The sequence below is a fragment of the Gavialis gangeticus genome, unplaced genomic scaffold (assembly GCF_001723915.1).
Source record: "Gavialis gangeticus isolate Ggan-Ray unplaced genomic scaffold, GavGan_comp1, whole genome shotgun sequence".
NCBI lineage: Eukaryota > Metazoa > Chordata > Crocodylia > Gavialidae > Gavialis > Gavialis gangeticus.
Window position 1 is genome coordinate 58,716,927 of NW_017729022.1, and position 18,752 is coordinate 58,735,678.

The 18,752-nt window shown below is 38.5% G+C and overlaps 2 protein-coding genes across 3 annotated transcripts in view; one reads left to right on the forward strand and one right to left on the reverse strand.

The window, feature by feature from the left end:
* Positions 1-2,942, forward strand: part of USP44 (ubiquitin specific peptidase 44) — a 23,589-nt gene extending 20,647 nt beyond the window's left edge. Inside the window, exons 4-5 of the mRNA XM_019515057.1 lie at positions 1,082-1,287; positions 1,843-2,942. Of these exons, the coding sequence (XP_019370602.1) occupies positions 1,082-1,287; positions 1,843-2,042 (406 nt within the window). The 3' untranslated portion in view covers positions 2,043-2,942. The remainder of the gene's footprint in view (positions 1-1,081; positions 1,288-1,842) is intronic.
* Positions 2,943-9,153: 6,211 nt separating this feature from the next.
* Positions 9,154-18,752, reverse strand: part of METAP2 (methionyl aminopeptidase 2) — a 38,142-nt gene continuing 28,543 nt past the window's right edge. For both annotated transcript variants that reach the window (XM_019515060.1, XM_019515059.1), the window contains 6 exons: positions 17,866-18,047; positions 17,677-17,771; positions 17,393-17,489; positions 15,356-15,459; positions 12,611-12,726; positions 9,154-9,865 (listed from right to left, as the gene is read on the reverse strand). In XM_019515060.1, coding sequence (XP_019370605.1) covers positions 9,613-9,865; positions 12,611-12,726; positions 15,356-15,459; positions 17,393-17,489; positions 17,677-17,771; positions 17,866-18,047 — 847 coding nt within the window. In that variant the 3' untranslated portion in view covers positions 9,154-9,612. The remainder of the gene's footprint in view (positions 9,866-12,610; positions 12,727-15,355; positions 15,460-17,392; positions 17,490-17,676; positions 17,772-17,865; positions 18,048-18,752) is intronic.

Sequence of the window (18,752 nt, forward strand, 5' to 3'; positions counted from 1 at the left end):
GCTAGGAAGGGTCAAGCACCCCCCCCCCAAAACTCCTTAAGTAGCCATCCAGCCCAAATAATTGCCCACCCCTGCTCTTGAAAATGCTATTTAAGTTCCCTAGTATGAGGACAGATAATTTCCAGAAAACTATTTCTTGGCAATAGCATTCTATTTCTCATAAGAATGCATACTGCAGACAGAGAAGTAAGGTTTCTGTTCCCACTGCTTCCCAATAACACCAAGAAAAAATAAGAGATTTTGAAGACCTCAACCATTCATTGTTTTCTCTATGAGAAAGTGAGACTTAGGGATCTCTATATGCATAGCAAGATACAGCTGTTACATTAAATAAAACAAACCACATACAATTCAGTATTTTGACTTGTGAACTAGCACTGATACCATGAAAGCTTACTAAATACTGAGGAGTCATAGCAAGATATGTAAAATTGGGGATTATGTTCAGTTGCGTATGATTTCAGGTCCACATGCAGTCTACTGAGGTCTTGTGAACTGCAGGTTGCACGGTCATCTTACCAAACTTGGACTAGAATCTTCAAAGGGTGCTAACAGGACAAGCCAGGGACTAGAGATCGAACCCAAACCTGCATCTTAATTTGGGGTGGGGAGGGTACAGAATGGCTCTTGAATGTGGGATGGATGCCAGGAATCAAAAACTGGGAGGCATGACTTGCATATTTTAAATAAGTCAAATCTGTGAGTGCCCCACTGAAGAACCTCAGTCTTTCCTATAATGAATCTGTATTTCAGTTTGGAGGATTCACTGGCACAGGAGTACAGGCAAAAATGAGAAGGATCTGCTTGGACTCCTGGAGTGGCAAGAACCATAGAGATTTTAAGCTGTGATAAAAAGTTTTGCCCTCAGGAACATTTGAAATGAAGTGAAAGAAGAGATTAGTAAGCGGAAACTTTTGAGGGATATATAAAAATATGTAAATAGGCTAATTGTGTAAACAAGCACAAACTTTGTATGTTACAGTAGTAGTTTCTGTACAGAGATTTTGTGGGAACTTGACCTCACTGCAATCATCTATTAAATGTCTTTCAGAAAACACATTTAGCTAATTTTATTTTCCAGGTGGTCAGGACGCAATCATCGAGAGAAGATTGGTGTACATGTTAGCTTTGATCAGATACTAAATATGGAGCCCTACTGCTGCAGAGAATCCCTCAAGTCCCTCTTACCCGACTGCTTTATCTATGACTTGTCTGCTGTGGTAATGCATCATGGGAAAGGATTTGGCTCAGGGCACTATACTGCCTACTGCTATAACTCAGAAGGAGGTATGGACAGACCATTCATAAAACGCAGAAATACAATTGTACTTTCTTTCTTGGAAACCAGAGTTCTAGTTTCTTTGTAAATCACTACAAACAAGGTCCTTACTTTCTTAAAATAAAATGGACAAACATTTACTAATCAGACCTTCAGGTGCCAAAATAACAGTTGTTTGGCCAAGAAAACTGAGACAGCTCTAATCTAAAAAACTAAGGGGAAGAAAGGGGATAGCAGAGCAGCTGTGGAGGACTTTAATTTGTTTAATTTTTCCTGGTGAATAGATGCATGTAAACCATAGTGTATATGATAGATCAGTCACTTCCATAAGTTTGCCATAGAAAAAAATGGAAGGCTAAATTGTATTTTTGGTAAAATTTAGTGTTGGTGCTTTAACCAAATGAAAAGATGTGTTTTGTTTCAGTGCATACATACAAGAAATTCTCACTTTCAGAGAATTGTTTTTAATGAATCACAGTAGACACTAAATCAACTGAAGTACAATGCAGGACATTGATTTAAGATACTGGATTACTTTACACTGAAATATTACTTCATTCTAGGATTTTGGGTGCACTGCAATGATTCCAAGCTCAACATATGCACTATGGGAGAAGTACGCAAGACTCAAGCTTACATCTTGTTTTACAGCCAGCGAGTTACTCAGGCAAATGGACACTATAAAGTACCATGTCCTATCTCACCATCTGAAAGCCAGCAGCATACAGAATTTGACCATCTGAAAGAAAACAGTAGCAGCTAATCCCAAGCCAATATGCCATGTACAGTAAGAGTTTAAATTGTCATAAATTTCATATATTTTTAAAGAAAATTCAAGTACAGTATTGATTTTTTTTACTTTGTCTTAATCATTGTACACTATGTTTTACACTTTTGTACTAGCTAAAGCAAGCACTCTAAAATTATTAGTATAAATTTATATGGACAGTAGGTAACTTTCAAAGTACCTAAAATTTCTATATAGCTATTTTTTTAAGAAGTAATTGCAATTTGAATTTAACTCTTACCTCAGGCTATTTTTAAGTTCTGTTTTTATAATCTTTGAATTGGTTTAGAAAAAAAAATGGATCTCAATTTACAATTGATTTGTCTAATTCTGATTATTTTTCTATATATTTTTGTACATTTTATAGGATAGTTCTTACAGTGTATTGATTCTTACTGTTTACAGGCATTGGTATAAATTCTTAATAGTTAACATTTTACCAACAAAGAGAGTTTCTAGCAAATATCAGATAGAAGCAAAACTGTTTAAATTATCAGAATTCCCCTGCCTCCAAGAACACCCCTTCCCCAAAAATCTCTCGTAAGTAATAGATAAGTTGGTCGTCACCCTTTTCCCCCGCTGGTGCCTGTGAAACAATATTGAAAAGAAAGATGCCTACAAATTCATGATGTCCGATTTTAAATTTTACTCTTAAAAGATTTCAGAGGGAAACAATAGTTCGTGCTTATTTACACAACACTGTATTTTCTGAAAATGGGGTGGGGAGCAGAAGTTACTACGATTTTGGCTGAAATTAAGGGATTGTAAAATTATTAATTAGATATCTAAACTATGGGGAACAAGATTCCTTATCTAAAATGGTTAATCTCGTCAGTGAAGAAACATGAGAAAATCTTGGTGAGAGGTCAGGTTTCTGAAGCACATAAAACTCAAAACATTATGGGCATCTGTCTATACACATCCTCTGGGAGGAGTGGGGGTGCTTTAATTAAAGCACATGTAGTGTCGTGTGCTCAGTGTCCCACACTTCAAAATGGTGTCAGGGGCACTTTAAAGCTCAGTTGATGAGCTTCAGTTAAAGCAGCCCTGCTGCTGTTGTGAAACGTGGGGATGCTGAATACACGATGCAGAGCTCCTGGAACACACTAGTTAGCATGCTCCAGCAGATTGTATCGAGTCTGCTCCCATGCATGCTATTTGGCACGTTTGGAGCAGGGCTCCGTCACGTGTATAGGTGCTCCATGTTTCCAGGTTTAAAACTCTTTCAGTAATATCTAGCGCAAATTACTAAAACATTGTAAATTAACTGCACTAAAACTGAAGTTGCATAAGTGATATAGAGTGTAATTTTCTATATTTTGATTTATGCTTCAATATCTCTAAATCTCATACTTTGTTTCATTTTCCTTACTGCTAGTATTCGTTTTCTGTGCATTCAGGAGAATTTACTGGGCCTAAAGCCTGTGCCTAATAAAAAGTCAACTTTCCCCTTTATTCTCTAGCTAATGCCAAGATTAGTTGTTTGTGGTGCAAGATTATTTCTCATAAAACCTATGCAAATAGTTACCTCAGCTGTTGGAAAATTACCTCAAACACATGCGTGTGTACACACACACACACACACACGAGTGTGGAAAGCAACTGTTTTACTGAGATTTAAATTCTGATCACCTGTATCTAGTTTGCATTATAAAACAGCACCAACTATAACATCTTTTACTGGAATAACTACTGAAGGAAAATAAAGCATTAAAACTGTAGGTGGGTAAAGAGCTCTATGAAACATCACACACTTTTCTTCTCCTACTACTGTCTGTAAAATTAATGGATTAAATATTGTATCCTGATGCTTCAACTTGTGTGCGTCTTGGTTTTGATGTAAGAGTTGGTTTTGTACTACCGCTGTAGTAAATGAAGCGCCTTCCATATAAAGTTGATAGAAACAGCAGAGCAGGCTGGATTTCATGGCCTGTCTCGTTTTCTTGTTATGATTATTCCCTACCTCTTGTGCAATCAGACTGGCAGTTCAGTATTTCCTATAAAACCAAATCTCCCCTGCTGTTACCTTAAGGGGTTCAGGTGTCAGGGCTTTGCCCCAGATCAAACTAATTCCCTAACCCCTTTAAAGAGTGTGCATTTTGGTCTGTTGCTTGCACTGTGTAAATGCCATTCCACATCTGCTCTCAGCCTTTATATACATGCAAGTAGAGGAAAAAAATCTCAGACAGAATGGCTGCTAGGGCCCCTGTAGTACATAAAATATATATATAAATTTTATGTACTACAGGGGCCCTAGCAGCCATTCTGTCTGAGATTTTTTCTCTACTTGCATGTATGTAAAGTAGTATGATAGATATAGATATATATATCTATATGTCTCTCAGATGTTGGAACTCGCTCCTTCAGAGCTAAGCAAAAGCGACAGTATTTCAGCCATCCAGGTTCCTGAGTGGATAAGCAAATCCCTTTGGGAGGAATTTCATTCGTCAACAAGAAAATATAGGTTTCTCTTAGGTGATAAGCAAGGGAAAAGCCTAATAACTGGAGAGGAATTGCAAAAGTTGGTTCATATTTCCCCTTCCATACCAATAACTACCACAATGCAAGACCTCAAAGACAAATTGAATAAAAACTAGAATAGGGAAGAATTTCAAAAAGGTGTTTGTAGTTTCTCCTAACCTTAAACATAACCTCAAGGGGAAACACTGCTTTTGAATTACTGTCTTTACTCATGTACCACATGCATCTTTCCCCACAACTGGATTGCATGTCTGAAGTAGAGAGGCTGATTTTTCTTTGGACTGGAAACATGGAGGCACTGTACTCTAATGGTTCCCAAGATGGCTCCTGGTCGTCTCCAGCACACTGTAGCTTGTGCCTGAAGGGCCCTAAACCAGTTTCGTTGTTAAGTGAGCTGCTGCTTGCAGTCCACAATATCTTGATGAGATGTGGAAACAACACTTTATCATGTATAGGAACTGAAATAAAAAACTATTTACAACAAAAAACAATGGCCACTTGTAGATGTGCTCACCATTAACTGATTCACATCACATAGCTCAAATCAAATGTCAATCCAAATTAAGCGTCAGTGGATAATCACTGACCATCAGGGAGGTTTTTGTGCATTTCTACACTTCTGTTGTGGAGACTATGGGGCTTCTGGTGCCACACCTGGTGGTGAGCACAAGCAATAGCAAGCCCTAGATACTTGGTGGGTGGGTGTGTGTGCGCGCGCGCGCACACACGCACACACACACTTTAAAATGCCTGTTCAGACTGCCCTAATTTGCATTAACTTTAATCCTTATTCAATGAGGATTAGTTAGTTCAGACTAGAGCCAATTAATTCAGACTATAGATGTCCACATGTATAGTGATGGCAGTAGTCCAGATTAAACTTAGAAAAACATAATGTCTGTATACAGCCAGTAAGTTTTGCTCTTGTGCAAGTCTGTGGCATAGCCTTGTTGCTGTCCTCTGCACCAGAAAAGTCACAAAGCTTTAACCATATTTGAAGGAGTCTACAAAAAAAGATATGGAAGCCAACACTTAGCATCTTCGGAGGGGGGAGGAACATGGGAACAAAGTCTATCAGGCAACTTTGCAGTTTGTCTTTGTCTGAATAATTTGCTATTTTAGAAGATAATTTACAACTTTGCAGAGCCATCAAATATGTCAGTGCTTGTACAAAAATCAACATGACTGCTTTTTACCTTGATTAGTAAAACTGCTGGGTTTGTGTTGGCAAAAACATGCCATCATAATTTTAGCTACAAAAGTCCTTTAAAAAAAATGAAAAAAATACAACACACTTTTTTCTAAATTAATTGTTTTTACTTTTAAAAATGTGCTCAACATTTCAAATTATATAAACAAAAGCACTGGTCTCAAACTCGTATAGGAAAAAAAAAATCTCATAAGTGACACTGGGTCTTGGTATTTGTTATGTTCTTAGGACCAGAAGCTATAAAACTGCATCTTATCTCTGAACACATCTTCACATCAAGAAAAAGAAAGTTCTGCAAAAGCATCATTTCCACCAAAAATACCTTTTGTTAACTGCAAATTCTATAACAAACTTTGATCGATCATATGCCATAATTGTTTCTTCCCACAAGAAAAATATTTGAAGCAAGCAGAAATTTGGCCAAATGCCACTAACTACAACCAACACTCACAAAATTTTCACTGAAGAATCCCAGTAACATTTACAAACCATGGCATTGTTTCCCTGATGCCATCTTAAACATTTTTTGTACCTCTTTGAGAATATGAATATTGTTTTCCCATAGCAAACATAATATTGCCAGGGAAAGTAAATGAAAATTTAGCAAGAGGAGCAATTCTTTGCTATAAAGTAGTACCTACCTGCTTTCTTTATTTCATTTTCAGGACACTTGCTAACATTTTCAAAGGCACAGTACAATGTGCTGAAAATATATTCACTTAAAATACATGCTATAGTATTAGTCAGCTCACTACACAATAGGCTCTGGGAAACCATGGTGCTACAACTGCTACACGAGTTCAAGTGCTGTGATCTGAAGTAAAGAAGTGTGCCATTTGATACGTTTGTACTAAATCAACAGCATTAGTTTAAAAAAAAATCCCACACCTTCCCCCCTCTCCTCACTTCCAGAAAAATACCAGGGCTTGCTACACTAGGAGACTTCAGCCAGAGTTGAAATACATTACAGGAGACCGATATGTGAGCTGCAAGTCTCCAAGGTAATATTCAGTCAACTGATGCTCTGTAAAGGGTCAGATTTCATCACCCTTGCTTAAGCTAATAACTTACGTTGCACGTAGTCACACTGGTATCAGTGACTGCTCCTAAAATAAGAACTCTTCAATTTGAGTAAGTGGGGCAGAACCTGGCCTTAAGTGGCAAGTTCACCTGGTTAAGGACTGTATCCGTATATTTTGTGTCGTACCAGAAAACTACAGAATTCTGTTCGTGTTAGGAGAGGGCTGCAGCTTTCTGAAGGCAGGATGTGTCTGGGTGTTTCGTGGTTTCAAAACATTACTCTGCAAAAAGCATTCTAATTGGGCCTCCCAACTGGGCTTACATCCTGTGCCCACCAGCATCCCAATGAAGACAGGAAGTACCTTACCAGTTCTAGTGTGTTTTTCTTGCTTACAAGATGGCAATGTTCATTCTTCCCACCATTGTGCTGGGGACTCCCCCTTCAAAATGGACCCTGCTTGTGTCCTTTGATAAGGAGACCATAAGGCTCAAAATGCAGTCAGAATCTTCTTGCCTATCCCCATATTTAAGGTGCATCTCTGCAGGCTAAAATAGTAAGCTCAATAAAACCACCAAGACCATGCACAATTTCCCAATCTAATAGTGCCTTCTTAGCAGACTAAGCCTTGCAGGGAGGGACAGGAAAGGAGAAGGAAGAAAAGGCTGTAAGCAAATTACTCACGAGATACAGCCAAATTCTTTAATAAGCAAGCAACCAGTACTAGTATAAGTATAATGGGTCACCCTAAAGGAGGCAAAGGAGAAAGCATTTTCCTTTGGAAGCAGCCAAGAAAACGATGAAAAGGCAACAGCACAATGAGAAATCCTTCATCAAAAACAGGAAGGAAAATAAAACCAACCGACTTTAAGCCTTTGACTCTCCCCCTAGGTATGACAATAAGCATCCCTGCACCCAGAAGTCAGTGCTGGACTCTGTATGTGGAATTCACAAACCCAGATCAGACACCTGAACAAACCCCTTTAAGTGGGGACTGGGATTCACAATTCCCAGTACAAAAGAATGCAAGTCTATTAGTGCCACTGCTGACCCTGACAAAGTTTGAGATGTAAGATACCAGAGACTTCCCAACAACAATTTCCTAATCTACAAGTCTTTCAAAACTCAGTTTTCACCTCTGAGAGGTATTCAGTATGTTGCAGTCCGCAGTAATCAGTGAAACGCCCAATGTCGATCAAACTCAGTGCAGACATGAAGATGCTGCTGCACACTCCTTGGCTGGAAATAACATGCAAGGTACAAACACTCCCAAATGTTTAGACAAATATGAATTAAGTGCATGAGGTTATCCTACCCATTTCTAGATAAATAAAGATTGAATTAGTTTAGTTTCTTCTCTGATTTAAGACAACATGCTATACCACCCCCCTCAAACTAGGAGGCTAGGACAGCTGCAGCTCGTGTATCAGGTTTTTGTGAAAAGCAAATACAGCTCTGTCTAACCCCAAAAGGCAGTAAAGTACTTAATATTTCTAAGGAATAAAAGTCTCCTGAAATAAAAGAGAGACCATCTTCATAGTGTATAAAGGAACAATAGAATTACTCTGTTTCCTATGCAAATCATATTTAAGGCACTTGTGTTGAAGACCACAGAAATTGGCATGTGTTACCAGTAATTTTAGGCAGAATTTCAACATAAGTGATTCAATAATATACAATAAGCAGGCAGTGGCATTAAGCATGCTGCAGCCTTGGCTATAAAGGTCCTCACAAATAAGATTGTCAGCCATTGCAACAAAAAAACATTTATGTCTGTTACATCAAGAAGCGTCAAGCACTCAAAAATGTGATTCAACTATGGACCAAAACTTATGATTTTCATTCTCATTACTGTTCCTAAGTTGCATCAGTACTCATCCTGTACTTTGAGAAGAGGGAATCAAGATCAATAAATACTTAATTCCATGCAACAGGGCATGCAGATACCAAAGAATCTGGAGCCATACATTTTAATGTAACTGATGGGCTGCCGCCTAGTGCCTACAAAATGACGCATTTAACCTCCAAGGGAGAACAACAGCATATCCCTACTGACAGCACCAAAGAAGTTGGCCAGAACATGTTCACTAGCAAGTTCCAATACGAAGGAAGCTGAGAGTGGAGACAGCCATGCTCAACAAGAAAAGAAACAGTTGGCACTGCAGTGTACCCTATTCTGTGAAGAATGAACAACTCCTTGGTCTAACTCCCCACATAGATAGCACCATTAACTAAGTGACAGAATGTCAACTTTTACATTAAGGATAAGCTTGGCCCAATTTCCAGACAATAAGTGGTAACTGGAGGTTCCTAAATATTTAATAGAGCAGTTTCCCAGCAGACTTATCTAGAATCATAACCAGACTTTAAAAAGTATATATATTTTTAAGATCTGAAAATTTGTCTTTATTTTTTTACAAAATGGATTCCAGGAAGTTTAAAAGGCAATGCCATAGAGGCCTTAGGTGCAGAAATCAGGTGTAGTCATTCAAAGCATTCAAGTAGGAATATGGGTAATATAAATATTTGAAAAGCATCTCTTCATAAATGTTCGAAACAAAATGTGTAACTCATTCCAAACTAAAAATTGAGCCATATAGCACATATTTCCCTGAACAGAAAAAATAGAAGCAACTTTTGAAATATTTCTAGAGACCTGAAAGCTTTTTCCTTTGTTAGTTACATTAGAAGACTTGCCTTTGATCAAATTCCTTCCTTTCCCAACAGGGAAAGTATTGTATCAGTTCACCGTTAAAACAGACAATATGTTGCAAATTAACTCTTATAATGTTTTCCAACAAAGCCTAGTGTATAAAGGTGTTGAGGTGGCCTTGAGTTTAATAGTCATCTCCTCTGCTGACAACTTCTTTGCATGTTGGGCGCAATAGTATAGTATGCTCAAACTGTGCTGTATATGAGCCTTTAATATCACACAGAGGAGGATACGGATCCACTATACCCAAGTCACACAGGTTCTTCAGAGCCATTAGATATTTACTTTCCCCAAGACGATCTAGCCATCTGCGGCAGAAGGCAAGAGTGCCAAAGTTTTCATTGATAACATTTAGCAAGTGTTTTGCTCTGGGAAGTCTGGAGAGAAAAGAGAATACATTGGATTAACTGGCAGAAAAAAGTAAAAGGGACAAACAGCATTCATTACAGAACCACCATCAGTAAAGAAAGAAGGGGAATTGGCCTGTGATTCTGGATCACCAGTTGAGGCTCCACTCAAAAAAATATTTCTCTCTTTGCAAAAAATATGACCTCTACATACAAAGCCCTGCTGGCTTTGCAAACCAGAACAGGAAAAGTCTGAACTCACCCCTGCTAGCTTCCCATCATCCTCACTAAGGGGTAAACATTAAAGCCCAATTAGGATGATTTAAAAGCCAACATAAGATAGCCTAATGTAGTCGTTAGATTTTTTTTCCCCCCTAGAAAGAAATATCATTTAAGTGGTAACATAATCATTCACTTTTGATATTAAAGGGTCCTTGATAGATCCAAAATTTCTAGTCCACTAAAACTGACCAATTTCAAGTTTTGTTTCTGAAATCATATACTTGGTAAGAACTGCAAGGAATATGTATAAGTTACACATAATCCTCCAGACATGTATGGCATACTGCCCAAGAAATAAACACCTTAAAACTATGGTATTTCCAGATATAAGCAATTCCTTTTGCAACACTTTTTTGTATTACACACATATTAAATGCTGTGGATACAGCAAAGAGGCCTGGAAAAGCCCTGCATGTGAAGTATCACCACACTAATACTTGCAGTGGTGTAAGTATTTTACTCTAATCACCATTACTTTAGGCCAGAGCAGAAGTGCTCATAGCATGGCCCCGTCAGATTCCAACAAATCTGCGTATTCTGCTAAATACCTTGTCACAAAAATAACGTAAGAAAGGAAAGGAACCATTACTTTAAAAAAAGGTATCTATTTTACCAAAACTGAAGCTGACAAAGGCCAGGTACAGATATTCAAAAAGCCCGAGTTGGAACCTATCTAAGTTATGCAGTTTGCTATAAGCAGTGTAGTTTAGATTGGCAGCAAACAGAACACACATTTGCCCTTTGGTGGGGAGGGCAAATCTTAGACCGGGTTCTTCCCTTTTTAAACCCATCTGTGTGTGTCAAACTTCTGTTCTATTATGGGTACAGATTGGTTTCTGGTCACTCATACACTTTTTACTGGTAATGTCTGTACCTGGCTTTTAAGATTACTTCTAGACTAAGTACAGTAAAAAAGCCAGAGACTGAATCAATTCAATCTTCTCAGGTTGATCTAAGCTGCATAGATTGAGTCAATAAGCAAATAAACAAACTTTTACTTTTGATTCCAGAAATGCAGCCACATGCCTGCAGTGGCCTAGGCCAGAAGCCAGAGGGTGCTAGAGCATGCCTCCCTGCTCAGCTGGAACAGACTGCTTGAATCTGGAGGGGATCTGGGACAGAAGTTCAATAAACCAAACTAATTTAAACCAGTTAAGGCTGTTACTACTGATGGCTAAAAAAATGACGTTTACAGGTTTGTTTTTGGGAATTGGCTTGTCAGTAAATATATATTCATTAGAATAATGGTTCAGGGCATCAGCAAGGGTTAATTGATTTCTGAAGTCCTGATCACACAGTTCTCACAGCCTTTAAGGCAGACACGGTGTCTAACACCAGGCCAATGGATGCACACAGCCTGGGAAATTGTGTATACCACAGTTCCATAGCATGAAATAAGATGGCACCAGCTCACAAGGCCCAAGAGAGTGGGGCCTGAGGTTCCAGTTCTGGGGGAACAGACCAAATTAGGAAAAGACCCAGAAAGCCCAAATTAGGATGTGTGCCTGTGATGAGCTTCTGAAACAAAGTAATATGTTGACAGGACAGAACATGGACAGTAGATGATCAGAGAGAGACCAATCAGTGACAGCCATGGATGGAGCATCATCAAGAGGGAAAAAGAATACAAAAGGAGAGACTTTAGAGCAACAAACTGTCCTCGTCCCTGAGAGGAGAACTTAAGGCACATGGACAGAGGGCATACCACTGGCCCATCTCATCCATCCCACTGTGGGGGAGGAGAGGGGCACCTTGGCCTCCAACCTCTAGGCTACTGCCATATGACAAAACCTCAGAGTGAAGCTCGAGTTCTGGCCAGATGCATCTTGACTGATGACGGCCCTAGGATTGGTAGCTATAGAATTACTTGTATTATTATTTTCTGTTATTACTGTGTACCAATAGATTTGCCTATTATCAAATGGAAAGGTTGTGGTCAGTTGGAGGGTTTTGGGTCCCCCTGGAACAAGGCATCTGGGTCATAAATCTAATGCCAATACTTCATCTATCCAGGTTTATTTTAAACTAGTTTCAGCCGTTTTGAAAGCGTCTTATGAGCACTGAACGTCTGTTGCGTTACAGATCTGATCTTGTTTCTGATCACACATACCAGTTTGTGTGTAATTTCTGTCCCTACCCCAAGAGTTCAACTCTCTCTATTCTCAAAAGGGGTGATTTAAGATTCTGGAGCCTAAGTCAGAGGGATTCAAGGAGGGAAACAAATGCATTTTGGGAAAGGAAAAGGAGATTGAAGGGAATTATGAAAAAAATTATGAAAAGATTATAAATACAGAAGTTTATAGGTGAACAGTCTAGTACTCAAATGCACCTATATAGCATAGCACATTTCATAGGAACATCATTTATACTACTCCTTTAAAGTCCTCTGAAAGGCTTAATATAAGCTCAGAATCTTTGCTGTGCCAAACCACAGCCCTAAGTGAAAAAAGTAAAGATTAGTTATCTAGTAAATTTAACTTAAACAGATCCAACCTTATTGGCACATGCCCAACATCAAAGTTCTTCATATAATGAGAACATTCCATATCATCATGAACAACACCTTTTCCAGTGCTACCAAAGGTTTCTATAGCATATACTTCACCTTCCTAAAAAGGGAAAACAAAAACACAAACAAGTCATGAAGTACTAGATGAAAGTAAAGATCAGTGGTAAAAAACTTGAATGGTAGAAGAGTCATAGATAATTAATAATAATGAGTAAAATAAAATATGGAGAATTGACAAGAAAGTGATTCAAGTAACTAAACATGCTGCAAGTTCTTTGAGCACCAAGTAAATGCAGAAAAAATTCAAAGTAGGTTTTCATACAGCACAGAAAAAAAATACAGAGAACTCCAAATAACTATGCTTAATTTAAGCAGTATTGTCATGAAAGCTAACTTGTTTCAAACCCATAAATACTAACATTTATACAAGTGCACAGTTCACAACCCCTCAATTAACTGCTGTCTTAATCAGTTTTTATTAGTTTGTACCCTCCCACATAGCTAAGAAACTACAGTTTATTGTGAAACACCTGGCTAAACTGGAAATAAACTCCTGTACTACACAGATTAAAGTACCAGAAAACACCCATGTGCCCTGTGTAAATTACAATATTATCTCATATATAACACACCCTGGAATACAGTAATACACACCTTGTTTCTAAAGGCAGAATGAAGAAAAAAGATTTTTCCAATTTATGGCTGCACAGAGCAGGAACAGAGCCTAATCTTCAGATGAATTCCCCCCCTCCCCCCTTTCTGCTTATCAAAACCAGTACCCCTAGCTGCTCCTGAACACTGGTCTCTGTGAATGGATCTATGAATCTGAAAATAGCTGAAGAATCTCCAAAGCTATGAAATAAAGCAAAGCAGCCAGCAGACAGCAAAGTTTGTCATTAGAAAGGTTAGCTTTATTAGTGGAACATCAAGACCATTAAAAAGGAGAAGCAATCCTTAACACCTCTGGAGTGAAGAGCAATTAGCCATTAAGTCAACTGACTTCCTCAGCAGCCTGAATAGCAATGCAACAGGTACACTGTGGAGCAGGAACCAAAAACAGGGTGCTCCTATCCCCAGCAGAAAATCACCTTAATACATGCATCAATGCTCCCTCCCTCTCCCGCCAACTTTTTTGGGAGAAGTTAGGCTAATTTTTGAGGAAATGGTGTATTGTATGTAAGAAAATGCATACAATCTGATTACAAGAAATTCCAATAATGAAAGTACTTCTTTTCATCTGTCCTTTATAAGCATTTCTGATAACAGCAGCTGGTACAGCTCATCACCAGCTGCAAGTAAAGAGCATCTTTAACCCACCCATTGCATGAGCTGCATATTTCCTCAATAAGTGGAAAGATGCCTATTTGCAAAAACAGAATTCTAGTTATGGTCAGAATTATCAACCATACACAAAGACCTACCAAATTACAAAGCCCTACCAAATGTGTTCACTAATCATTAAGGGTAAGATGATCAGCAAAGCACAACAACAAAGCATATGTTTAACTCCCAGAGTTCTTAAATGGGATTTGGGTGTCTAACTTCTTTAGACTAGAGGGTCAGCAATCTACAAGCTATGGGCTGGAGCTGGGACATCAGTAGCAATTCACCAGTGGAGGGGCAGAGGGATAAGCAGCAGTTAGGCTGCAAATGCATCATTAAGGGAAGAGGAAGGTTACAAAAGTGGTGGAAAAGGGACAGTGACCAGGTTGCCAACTCCTGCTTCAGACTAGTTTGAAAATTAAAGGTCCAGTACTGTGGAAGCACCAATTAACATAATCTGTTATGCCAGACAGCTTAAACACTAAGACAAAAAAAACCCCCAAAGTATTTCTGGACTCTTCAGCTGCAATGAACTTTAAAAAAGTATCAGTGAATTTTCCATCAACTTTTTAAAAAGAAAGTCAGAAGCTGTGTTCCTCTCTCAACCCCCAAATGGGTTTGGGGTTTTTTTGGTTCTTTTATATTAGCTTGTAATATTACATATAATTAAATATACATACAAATGTGCAAAGTACTGTAGGAATCTGGATCCTGCTCCCAAATAATTTGAGAAACGCACTGACTTTCATAATGCATAACTGAGCCCTAGCAAACCAGCAAAAGCTGAACAAATTTTTAAAAATGATCTTTCCTCAAAGATTTAGATGTTCCATTAAACAGTCTGAGAATTCTAAATTCTTTCAAATTGGCTATATTTAAATAAACTTTTCAGTCAATATTATGCTGGGACTAGATTAACAACAAATCATTAATAAAAAAATTACCAATCCACAATGCTAACTTAGGAAACTTGTGACTAACTTTTTCCACCTCACCCTCCTAATATCCCTTAGTCCTTTCTGCAGGAGACAATAGGATGGATACAAGAAGAAATAAACCACCAGCCTCCATGCTTATTCCATTAGTGGAATGCACAACCTTTAATATTTCAAGCTGCTCGTCATACCAGTCCAGAATTTCAACTTTAAAAAGATAGCAGAGAGCCAGAGTACTGAAAGTGATAGGAGCAAAGCCTTGCAATTGCAATATCAAGTCCCAAAGTGATGTTCAGTTATACACAGAAATGGCACTAGGTATTTCTAAGGTTATTTTCTACTGTCATTGTACAACATGGCCAAAAACACTATACCTCTGGACTAGGCAGGAAGACATTTTCTTATTGTGGCATGCGGAAAAAATGCCTCAACAGAAAAAAAAAAAAAAAAAATCAAGATCTCTTACTTTACCTCCATTCTTGTTGCTTCTCCTCCCTTGACAATGGGCACAGTTTTTCCAGCATGTATTCTATATTGCCCAATTGAGTGTCCATTCAAATTGCGAATTGGTTTCACTGTTCAAGAAAACAAAACAAAATACAGTTAAAGGTAAGTTGCTAACAACTGTTTCACATTTCAGTGTCAGTGACTTTTAGGACACAAAGATTGACCTTGATCAACTGAAAAAAGGTCTGAAATAATTCAAACGAACCTGGTAAGGATACGTACAAAGTCCTGCACTTGGGATAGAACAACTGCATGCACAAATACAGATCAAGGGTGCCTGGCTAGCCTACAGTATTGCAGAGGACCTGTGGGGGTTGCAGGGAGAGGAGGGTATAGTAGACCATAAGCTGAATGTGAGCCAACAGTGTATTCTTGCTGCAAAAAGGCAATAAATAGCATGTTGGGCTGTATTAACAGGAGTATCAGTTGCAAATCAAGGAAAATAATTCTTCCACTCTTTTCAGCGATGATGAACCTCACCTAGAATAATGTGTCCAGTTTTGGGAACTGGAACAGATTATGCTAAGGCTGTTAAAATCTTCCAAGGATAGAGATTTCAAGGGCAAGATAAACTATAGCCTGCAGAACCATTTGATCCAGCCCACAGATGTAGGATTTTGCTGGTATTTGCCAACAGGGACAACAGGCAGCAGCAGGCATTTTGCCTATGCCACCTTGGGGACAAGTGATGGTGGCTAGATCCCAGCACCCGCCTACCCATCTCCAACCCAAGCAGACAGTCAGTCATTCTGGCCCGCGGCCTAAAAAGGTTGCCAACCACTGGGACAGCCAAACACCTGTCTAGGTTGGTTTAAATAGGAATGATCCTACTTTAAGCAAGGGATTGGACAAGAGCTCCCGAGATCCTTTCAAGTGATACTCTCCTGCACTTCCATGAAGACCTACAAATATTAGCAGGAGTTAAGAGAAAACTACTCAGTTCTTGTATACATTTCAGCTAAACAAGATATTATTGTACTGTATATACTGTGCCATGGCTTTATTAAAAATGAGAAGGCAGGATAGATTTGCATCTTGTAGACTAACTAAATCAGAGATGGATAGCATGAGATTTCTTGAGCCCAAGCTCATTTCATCAGATGCTATGAAAGGGCATGCACAGACCAGTGCACCAGAGTAATCTGAATACTCCTAAATCAGCCTTTATGAAAACAATTTAGAACATTAAGCAGCAGGTACTAAATTATTTTCTGTGAATTTTGCAAACTAGAATTGCAAATGGCTGTTCCTACTTTTAGCCTCACTGGCCATGTTGAGAGAAGCATGGCCATGTAGCATGTGGCATTGCAGACACGTCTGTGGCGCCATATACTGCATGTTCAGCTGTTCTTTGTGCTGCAAGGAATATCCAGTGGTCAAAAAACCCATGGAGGAAAAAAAAAAGCAAAGTGGTGCATACAGGGACAGTGAGTGTTGCTCCAAACTGAAGCCTGGCTGGCTGGAGCCACACTTCAACTGCTGATCAGGCTCCATGCACCTAGATCACTCCTGCTCCAGCCCCGAGAGGCCCCCAGGACCCCAAGTAAAGCTGCTGGGGCAAGCCTAGTGCTGGCCCCAGCCTCCCCTACCCCAACTGGGGTAACCTGCCATGCACCAAAGGGCACATGGCACAGGCATTCCCAGGGACAAATAGCAGCAGCACAAGGCGTGCTGCTGATAGTTGTCCCCAAGGAACCAAACGTCCACATGTGTGGACGCGGCCACTGAATACAATAAAAAGGTAGATGTGATGATCTATTGACTGTCTGCCAAAGATACAAGAAAGTTTGAAAAAGGATGGAGTTTTCAAAAAAAAGAGTAACATTCCTTAAGGTTTAAGTAAACTGGTCCTAGACGTACGCATCTACAAATTACATGTGTCAGGCTTCTGTTACTGCAAAGAAAGATCATGTCAATGGCTAGGAGTAAAATAGGAATTGAAGACACACACCTTCCCTCCCAGACTATTCTTCTTACATACTTTAGGAAGAGAAAACTTGCCTTGATATGTTTTGCCATCAATTTCAACCTCATATGACTCCATGACCTCTTGGATAGCCTCACCAACATCACAGAGACGAACATCTATTCCAGCACACTGAAATAAAAGATATATCTATATATGAACAGAAATAGAACGTAACAGAACATATACATATATATTCTGTTATATTATATTCTGTCATATTATATAAACAGAAAAGTTTAAAAACCTATTGTGTAAAGGACCTGTATTTTATATGTATGAAGAATTCAGCAAAACTTAATTGTAATAGATATCATACCTTTATTCCAGTATTGGTGGCATCTTTTACAGCTTGTAATAGTTTGTCATATTTTGGATTAAATGTGACTGTAAAAGCACAGTCTATAATACGGCCTGAAATTAGCAGAAGAAATTAATTTGAAACAATTTTTGCATTCAATAAAACACATCAACAAAGTATTTTTGTAATTTACAAGCAAAAACTAACCACTAATGTGCGTTCCAAAATCTATTTTGCAGATGTCATCATATTGCAGTACTGTTGGATCTCCAGCATTGGGAGTGTAGTGGGCTGCACAGTTATTTAGAGAACACCCAGTGGGAAATGCAAGACCTGCACTTAAACCATTCTCTTTTATCAGCTTGCGTGAGCAGTCTTCTAGTTTTTCACTAGGAAAAAACAGTTTCAATTAAACTCACATTTACTGAATGCATTTTAAAGTACTTATTACAAGTGGAAGAAAAAAAAACTAAAAAAAAATTACTAAAACTAAACTTAAAAATATCAGCCTAATCAGTGAAACTAAATTACATAGCAGGATCTCCAGCGCTGAAAAGTACACTTAATATTTTAATTCTACATTTTACTACTTTGTTTGACCATGCCTATTCGTTTTTCCAGCATTTTTAACCAAGTCAGAAAGCATATGCTTAACTTTTTTTCTGAATAGTTAAGTATAGGTTGTTCACCTCACAATACAAGTTCTAGGTAAGTAAACCTGACAAGGTAAGTAAACCTGACTATTTCTAATATACCATCATACAGCAAAAACCTTTTAATCCCACACTGTTTAAGAAGGTAAACTTAAAAGATGACAGCATGTATTAAAAAAAAATTGTATATGAACAAAAACTGGGATAAAAAAGAACTTATTACAAAACTATTTCTTCTTGGCATTGTCTACACTGGGGTTTCTATAGTCAGTTATAAAGCTACACTGATTTTGTTTATGACTAGTGGAAACCCATGTGAAGTCTCAGGGTAATGATGTATACTGCAACTCATACCAGAAGAGCTTACCCTGATTTCATTCAAGAGGTATTCACTCATAAAAAGTACCCTGGGGAGGGGAAAAAATGGGGGGGGGGGGGTTT